At 39.3% G+C, this 9,417-nt stretch overlaps 1 protein-coding gene across 2 annotated transcripts in view; it reads right to left on the bottom strand.

Annotated features, from left to right (window-relative positions):
• Window positions 1-282: 282 nt before the first annotated feature.
• ext2 (exostosin glycosyltransferase 2) overlaps window positions 283-9,417 on the bottom strand; it is a 287,961-nt gene continuing 278,826 nt past the window's right edge. For both annotated transcript variants that reach the window (XM_039739082.1, XM_039739091.1), the window contains exon 15: window positions 283-936. In XM_039739082.1, coding sequence (XP_039595016.1) covers window positions 798-936 — 139 coding nt within the window. In that variant the 3' untranslated portion in view covers window positions 283-797. The remainder of the gene's footprint in view (window positions 937-9,417) is intronic.

Here is a 9,417-nt window from a genome sequence, read left to right as displayed (position 1 = left end):
CTGTATCAAGTTATACTGAATATCACAGTTTTGTTCAAAATCATCACAATACCAATTTACTTATCCCCAGTGACAACACCAAACATAATAATGACAAAGTTAAAAATAACGATTAAAAAAAATTAACACAAAAGTCCAAAATCTTAAGAGCACGATAAAACTAAAGTCACTTACATTTCTGCCGTTTTTCCGAATATGTCTGGGTATGATGGGCATTTTTGATCACCGATGTTCAGACCCCGTGTCACTACCCAGTGTTAAATGAATATTCAACTACTCTGATTGACAGTCCCAGCATTTTATATACATACGCACATATATATACAGACACACTGTGGTGAGAACACATACAAGAGACGTCTAGATATCGCATACTTGGATGACTGCCCACCAGCTACGTTATCCCCACCAACAAGAGCTAAAATTTTACATTAAAAGATAAGCTGCCATATTCACTCATCGTGCACTCGTTCAGTAAGTGAATAAAAACAAGAAATGTCGCGTAAAACTCCGCCTTCCCAGACTGCATCTCTTTACGTACATGTTTATTAATAAAACGGTCCCAAAAGAAGGCCTTCACTTCTTTCTGGTGTGAAAGAACGGCAAACGTACATTTTAAATAATGTGCTCCTTGGCTTCTTCCTGCAGTGCAAGAATTAAAATATTTCATCCAACCTTGTGACATTAAACAAGTCCCCCTCAGTTCTGTACAGTGCTACCGGCACCTGAAATGGGGAGATCTGAAACCTCAAAAGTCCTCTCAGTCAAGAAACGGCCCGCTCATTTTAGTTTGATCTTCAAAGGCTGCCGATGTTGGGGAAGCTCTTAAGTTTCTCAGGGAAGTCGTCTTTATAAAGCACCGGATCGGCTCTGTGCTCTACCACCTTCAGCGGCATCGTCCCGAAAACGGTGGCAAACTTGTTGATGCATTCTGACCTGTGGAACGACAAAAGAAAAAAAACAAGATCTGAATTTAAGGTTCTAAGATAACAAGAACTTTTTGTCTCTTGGGACTCTTAATCTGAGGGGCTTCACATTTCCATTTCAACCAATTTATTAAATACAAACAAATCACAAGTGCCAATGCCATTTACTGTAATAAAGGAGCAGATTGCCACTCGCATCGGAAATCAATGAAAAGCGCAATATCAACCTCTATGCCACCATTTTTCATTGTTGAGTGGCCAAGCCTTCAAGAGCTATAGAGTGTTTGTCTCGTTTTCAAAGATTACTTACATTTTTTATTTATTTATTTTGATATATTTTCACTAGTTTTATGTCCATCAAGCATCAGCCCTATCACCTCTCCGGTTTATTCCGAGTATGGCCACGGTCACTGCTGATATCCAACCCCGACACCCGTGGACGGTCCTGTACGCCACTGACGTTTTCCTCTCAAAGGTGACACATCAAGATCTGGAGTGGCAAGTGCAGCAGTGGAAACCAGGGGGCTCGATGAAAATGGAGCTAAACATCAAGAAGGTGGTGTGTGTGGAATGTAGACGACAGGCAGACAGCGCCACCATCATCAACGGCCTGATCAAAGCCACCCAGTTCAGGTATCTGGGATCCATGTTGAGTGCTGATGGTGACACTTGCACTGACACCTGTGCCTACCGTCAAGTGACAGGGACCCTTTGTGATTGCAAGATGTCCAATACACCACAAGGCTAAAATCTATAAGATGGTGGTTCGGCCAGTGGCCTTGTATGGAGTGGATTGCTAGCTGGCGATTGTGAAAAAGAATGAACGCTGTGCGTCGTGAAGGCGCAGATGCTTCGTTGGATACTCGGACTGAGGTGTTTGGACCATGTCACTAACAAAGAAGACTTGTAGAAAATGATGGGAGTGACAGCGATCATTACGATGGTATGGCCACATGCTCAGAAGCAACAAAAATTCTGTGGCTGAGATGGCCTTATGCCTCAGGTTTTGATGAAGCATTGAATGGATAGGTTAAGAGAAGACAAGCGACACATCAACATCGGGTCAAGTGGACAAATGCGAGCAAACATGCAGACCCCGCATCTACGCGGGGCAAACGCCAGGACAAAGAAAAGAAAGATCTTTCCACTAAAGCAAAGGAGATGAGGAGGAGACATGAGTGAAGTGTTCAAAATTATGAGGTGAATTAGTCCAGTGGATGCAGACTGTGACTGTAAAGGCGTTTACACACTCATAGCGTGTTTGCTTTGTGCGGAATCATAGGATTCTTAGTTATTGTATTTCAAGCTCCAGATAGGTTATCACAATTTATACAGTAAATTCTACTTTCAAGCAATCTTGACGTAACAATAAACGTCCCATGTGCACGGTGTGACTTCATTCATAGCGCATTTATATTTTCCTGGGGTCTGGGGCTAGGGAATTCATAAGGGTCGACAACAGCTGTGTTTGTGCACCGGCACACCTGCAATAACCGAGTGGCTTGTTTAACCAATTAGAGCTCCAGGTGCAGAGTGGCAAATACCTGATGATAACTAGAAGAGGACGCATGATACTCTGCACACTTTCATCTCAGCGCCTCTGTGGCAAGCTCTGCTGAGGGCACACAGTGATGTGTCACAATTCTACTTGATCGACACCTTATTTACACGGTCAAAAGCTATCTGATGCGATGGTGAGAAGTTAAGCAAAATGATCCCTTTTATTGGCTGACTAAAGATTAGAATATGAAAGCTTTAGAGGCAACTCAGGCCCTTTCTTCAGGCAAGATGTAATACAGAATTAAAAAAAATGAATTTCGAGGGAAAGCTTGCATGTTGTAATCTTTCTAGTCAGCCAATAAAAGGGGTCATTTTGCGTAACTTCTCACCACATCCATAATGGCTAACACGGTACAACACCCTGGTACTCCAGACATACATGATGTGATGGTGAAAGAGAAAAACGAGGCTCTCAGGCTCAATCAGGTGATAGAATTGATCAGATTGACTGTTATTTGTGCAACTTGTTTTTACGAAAATTTTTATGTATGTGTGGACTTACAGTGTCCTCCCTAATGTTTGGGATAAAGGCCCATTTTTCCTCGATTTGCTCCATGCTTTAAAATTACAAATCAAACAATTCAGATGTGGTTAAAGTACATATGGCAGGCTTTCATTTAAGGGGATTTCAGTCGCACACCACCTTTTCTACATGGTCCCTGCATTTCAGGGTACCAGAATGTTTGTCACACAGCAATGGCAGGTCTATTAAGGGAGTCATATTTAGAGACTTTGTCACATACCCCCCTTGGCATGCAATGACTGCTTGTAGCTAGGTCTGTCGAGGGTTTCCAAATAGTTCAAAGGCAGCTACCAGACAAGCATTCCAGCATTTGTATGACTCGACGTACATACGTTAAAAAAAAAAAAAATCTCCACAGTCTTCTTTTTTTAAAGATTTAAATTCAAAGCAAATAGTTCACAAAAATTAAGGGGAAAAAGTTGAAAATACACATAAAAAAATGGGGAGAAAAGGGAAACTTACGCTGTTCTGCTTCAGGAGTTAAGTATGTAGGTTACATTTCTTAAAGCTTCTACATGTGATCTCATTCACCACATCAACGTACATCACATGCATACATATGGTCAGATAACTACCGTTTTTACTCGTGTACCACATGTCCTCGTGTAAGATGCGCACCCTAATTTTTACAAATAAAATTGTGAAAATCATTTTGCCCCTGGCATGACGCGCGTTGTGATTGTATAGGAAGCGTTTAGAGAGAGAGAGAGAGAGAGCGCAGAGCGTGGAGAGAGAGAGTGTGAGCGCGCGCAAGAGAGAGCGTGAGCGAGCGAGCGAGCCCAAGCAGAAGTAGTAAACATTACAGAATTACATTTCTTTGTGAATGACGTGCACCTGATTTTCTAATGCTAATTTTCGGGAAAAAATGTCCGCATGGTACAGGCGTAAATACAGTATATGCCCTCAATGCCCAACTGTCCAAGAGATCATGTTTCTTTCTAGCTGCCTAACTTCAGTCTAAGAGGTTGTCTCTGTTGTCACACACAGCTAACATTAAGAATACACCGCAATCTTTAATTTACTGGGGCTTAAACTCTCCATGATCAGTGTTAAGTTACATTACATTGAAATTCAAAGCTAAGCAAACTGTTAAGAGACAATCTTAGTACTAGGTTGTTGTACCGTGTTAGCCATTATGAATGTAGAGAAAAGCCAAGCAAAATGACACCTTTTATTGGCTAACTAAAAAGATTACAATATGCAAGCTTTCGAGGCAACTCAAGCCCCTTCTTCAGGCAAGATGTACATTCTTGCCTGAAGAAGGGGTCTGAGACAATCTTAGAAAGTTAACATTAAATTCACTTAATTTTAATAGAATACTAGTTTTTTTTACATTTTATTTATTTGTAGGCACCTTTCTAAACACTCAAGGACACCGAACAACAGATAAAACACACATTATAAATAAAACTAAAATACAAAATTTAAACTCTGACAGAGAAATTGCAATCAAACGAAAAAGAACAAGTTTTAAGTTTATATTTGAAAAGTGAGAATGAATCAAAATTTCTAAGCTCGGAGAGTAGTGAGTTCCAGAGCTGGGGAGCAGAGCATAAGACGGACGGAAGAGACAGTCAAGTGGAAGGAGGAAGAGGATCTAAGGGTGCAGGAGGGAATGGCAACATGGAGGTGGTCAGACAGATGTGGAGGGGCAAGGTTGTGAATAGCCTTAAATGTTAACAGCAGAATTTTGAATTGAATGCGGAACTTAACTAGAAGCTGCTGCAAGACGCGAGTGATATGGTGAATAGAGGGGGTTCTAGTAATGATGCGGATGGGCAGCTGAATTCTGAACCAGTTGAAGCTTATAAAGAGACTTGCAAGAAAGACCAAAGAAAAGGGAATTGCAATAATCCAGACGATAAGTGACAAGGCTATGAACGAGGACAGCAGTGGTGTGGGGCGAATATGATTCATGTTACATAAGTGGAAATAAGCAGACCAGGAGATGTTACTGATGTGTGACTGAAAAGATAAGAGTACGGTCAAGGATGACACCTGTAGGGAAGGGGAGACAGAGGAATTATCAATAACAAAGGAAAAATGATCAGTTTTGAATAATGTTGATTTTGTACCAATGAGGAGAACCTCAGTTTCATCACTATGTAATTTAAGAAAATGTAAAGAAAACCAGGATTTAATTTCTGCTATGCAATCAATAAGCGAGGAAGGTGGAAAGGAAAAACGTTTACTAGTGAGGTTGAGCTGGGAGTCATCAGCATAACAGTGGAAGCTAATGTTATATTTATGAAAGATATTGCTGAGGAGGTAAATAATGAAAAGGAGGGCTCCCAGGACAGAGCCCAGGGGCACACCTGAAGTAACAGCAGTGGGTTGGGATGTGAAAGTTTTAAGCTGAACGAACTGAGTACGTTCTGAGAGTAAGGATCTGAACCAGCCTATTGGAGGGTGGGTAATGCCAATTGAAGATAATCTATTGAGAAGAGTAGTGTGACAAATAGTGTCAAATGTTTCACATGGTTACTCAGATTGTGGTATAGTCTTTTTACCAATTGTAAAAGTTGACATAAGATAGAACTTTCTTAGCTATATCTGTACAACAGAGTGTTAGGTTAATTGAGCCAGTTAGGAAACAGTCACACTTCCAGAAGCATGGATTGTTAGGGCATACAGTTTTCTGACCATTTTGAAATTAACATTTGAAACTATGACTGTATAACCAAACAGAGAGAAATGGAATGAGATAAGGAGGCCTTAAACAGAACCTTCTTTAACCTCCTTAGAGTTAGACCTGAGTATCACTCAGCTGTAAAAACAGTTCTAAAAGCGTTACTCCCAAGTATCCCTCGGGTAACTGTATAGACGTGTCTCACATAAGCGTTAAACCAGAGGATTACTCGGGCTATAAAAGTGCGTTGTTCGGGAAACAATAGGCGTGTTTTTAGGTAAGTGACAAGATCGAGTGTTACCCAGGCAACGGGGCAGACATGTCTTGTCCCAGCCTCAGAATGCTGTCACATTACTTTAACATGGCCTTTTCATAACTTCACTTTGACTTAATCCTGATACTCTGTATGTTCAATTCATCATAATAACTATTCATGGTGGCTCTAAAATCCGTACTGACCCCTACTCTCTCTTCTGTTTCTTTTTTCTGGTTTCTTTGTGGTGGCGGCCTGTGCCACCTCCACCTACTCAAAGCATCATGATGCTCCAACAATGATGGATGGATTAAAAGCCAGAAGTCTACATGACCATCATCATCAAGTTCTTCCGTGAGAACCCTAAATGCAAAGAGGACTGTTTCATTTATGTTAGGTAGAATGCCCAGAGGAGACTGGTCAGGGGGTCTCATGGTCTGGAATCCCTGCAGATTTTTTTTTTTTTCTTTTTTGTTTTTTCAGTCCACCCTGGACATCAGACCTTACTCTTATTCTATGTTAATTAATGTTGACTTATTTTCTTATTGTGTCTTTTATTCTTCTATTCCTTTATTATGTAAAGCACTTTGAGCTACATTTTTTTGTATGAAAATGTGCTATATAAATAAATGTTGTTGTTATAAGAAATGTTTTTCAGCAACCCAGGTGTTGCACGCTCTTGACAGGGATATGAACAGTGATGACGAAGTGAATACATCTTCAAGCAGTGAAACTGAGACGGTGAAATCGAAAGTGATTCTGATGAATCTGAAAGTGACGCGTGTGTCAAAAATACATGTGCAAAAATCCACAAGGAATCGCGGTACTATTGTCCTGACTGTGACGCTGGTTTGAGTCTTTCATCGTGTTTCAAAATATACCACACAAACTCATTTTCACAGTATATAGCATTATTATTATTATTACTATTATTCTTCATTACTATTATTATTTGTATCATTATTATACTTTGTACTCTTCTGACTTTGTACTTTTAGTGTTTTGCACATTTTACAGTAGAAGATGAGATTTAATAAATATATAATTTTTCAAGCCTAAAAATGCTACTCTTTTTACATGTTCTTTTGGGAAAAAGTGTAAGGCTAAAGAGGTTAAACAAAAACTTTTCTTTTCCTTGTTAGTAACATTTTCTCCTCTATTTTTGTGTGAACCGTTTTGCTTTGAATTTTACTAAAACATTTAAAACGAAGATACCTGGACTGTGCAATTATTTAAAAACGTGCCAAACTACTGCATAAACTATCGTATGAAGCAAACTAAAAGCTGCAGAACTGTGGTAATTTTGGACAATCGCAACTGCACAAACGAAGGTAAATTTACCATTAAATTAACTTGAAGAATTTGGTTCTTCTACTGCTTGACGTCTGTGATTCATAAACATCAGCAGGTGCTGAGGATCTTGTCTGGTGATGCTCTACCATGGAGCCGTCTGCAGCTCCTGCTTGTTTCGGTTGCTTGTCCCATTGATTAACATCAAAGCGCACATAGAAATGAATGAATGAGTTTGTCTGTCAGAGAGAGGCGTCAGCATTCACTGTGGAGGGGAGTAGCTGCTTAATATTCCATTATTTTCCGTGGACTTTGCCACAATTCCTAGGATTGGACGGTTCAGAGTGCGCTTTTACTTTCTTGAAATATCGTCACTTAGCGAATTTCATGTCTCTAATTAGTCTGAATGAGGTGCCTCAGTAATCGTCCATATTCCCAGGCACCGTGTTAGGGCTGTGTTAGACCAGGTATGAAAAATTTGTCAACTAGCAAACAAATGCAAATTAATACACATACATGAAAACAAAACTGAGTACAAAAGTGATGTGACACTAATATGCATTGATTATGGCAAGCCGAATTACCCGTTAAGCGATATCTCAAAGCGAATTTTAGAAATCATAAAATAAAATTTAATCATATTTGAAATTCACTTCCGGATATCTCAAAATATGTTCTTTTACATTTTGAGGTATGTCAAATGCATTTCTGGATACCTCACATATGTTTTCAGATATCTCAAGCTGACCTTGAGTGCATTCGATATCTGAAATTCACCTCGGGATATCTCAACATCACAGTTCTTTTAAATGGGACTTCCTGCCTATTTTAAGGTATCTTGAAATGAGCAGAACGTTATTTTAAGATGTCCGGAAATATATTTGAGATAAACAGAATTAGAGAGTAGATATCATAAAATTATATTTTGATATCTTACAGTAAGTTTATGTTTTTAAAGATATCTTAAAATGTATTTGGGATATCTTGACAGGCATTTGAGATATCTCAAAATGTATCGCACATTCTTAAAATTTTAAGGAACATATTTTGTGATTTATGGAGACGAGCTTTACAAGTGAAATGTATTTTAAGATATTGGAAATGAACCAGAGAGTTTTTTAAGATATCGTGAAATAATTTGACATATTTAAAAATATATTTTAGATGTCTTGTGTATGTATAGATACAGCAGAAGCCCCATATCCGCGGGTGATTTGATCTAAGACCTACCGCAGATGCTTCAAACCACAGATGGCAGTGAACCCTATACATCAATTTATTTTTACGTACATACATATGATACTGTTAAGTTGATAAATTACACACAATAAGACAACATTAAATGATAATAAAATACATTGCACATTATTACAATTGTGCTCTCTTTCTCTCTCAAATGAACGGGACTCTGATGTTTTAGCTTAATGCTCAAGGGATGATGGGGCAATGAAAAGTACCTTTTACACACAAACTTTAAACACTTTTTTACATTATATGGTTACATTGATTTCTTACAAAAACATCAGCCTATTGTGGGTACTCATTGGCTTCTTCATTCTTCATTGTTTTCACTGATGAGAAGCGCTTCACGGCCTCTTTTAGGCTTTGAAGAGCTGCCAGCATCACAACCTGTACTTTGGAGCCATTATTAAGGAAAATTAAGGGTTATTTTCACACCACTCTGATAACGGGGCAACAAACACTAAAGCTTAAAGGTGAGTTATACATTATGCAACGTGTTAAAATGGAGAAAATGACTTCAGACACATATACTCAGCAAAAAAAGAAACGTCCCTTTTTCAGGACTGTGTATTTCAACAATAATGTTTTAAAAATCCAAATAACTTTACAGATCTTCATTGTAAAGGGTTTAAACTATGTTTTCCATGCATGTTCAATTAACCATAATCAATTATTTAACATGCACCTGTGGAATGGTCGTTAAGACCTTAACAGCTTACAGAAAGTTGGCATTTAAGGTCACAGTTCTAAAAACGCAGGACACTAGCGAGACTTGTCTACCGACTGTGAAAGATGCCCAGGGTCCCTGCTCATCTGCGTGAACGTGCATTAGGCATGCTGCAGGGAGGCATGAGGACTGCTGATGTGGCTAGGGCAATAAATTGCCATGTCCGCACTGTGAGACGCCTAAGACAGCGCTACAGGGAGACAGGAAGGACAGCTGATCATCCTCACAATCCCATTGAGCACGTCTGGGACCTGTTGGATCGCTGGG

Source organism: Polypterus senegalus, chromosome 1 (assembly GCF_016835505.1).
Source record: "Polypterus senegalus isolate Bchr_013 chromosome 1, ASM1683550v1, whole genome shotgun sequence".
Taxonomy (NCBI): Eukaryota; Metazoa; Chordata; class Cladistia; order Polypteriformes; family Polypteridae; genus Polypterus; species Polypterus senegalus.
The sequence above is the reverse complement of the archived record's forward strand: the minus strand, read 5'-3'. Positions and strand labels throughout refer to the sequence as shown.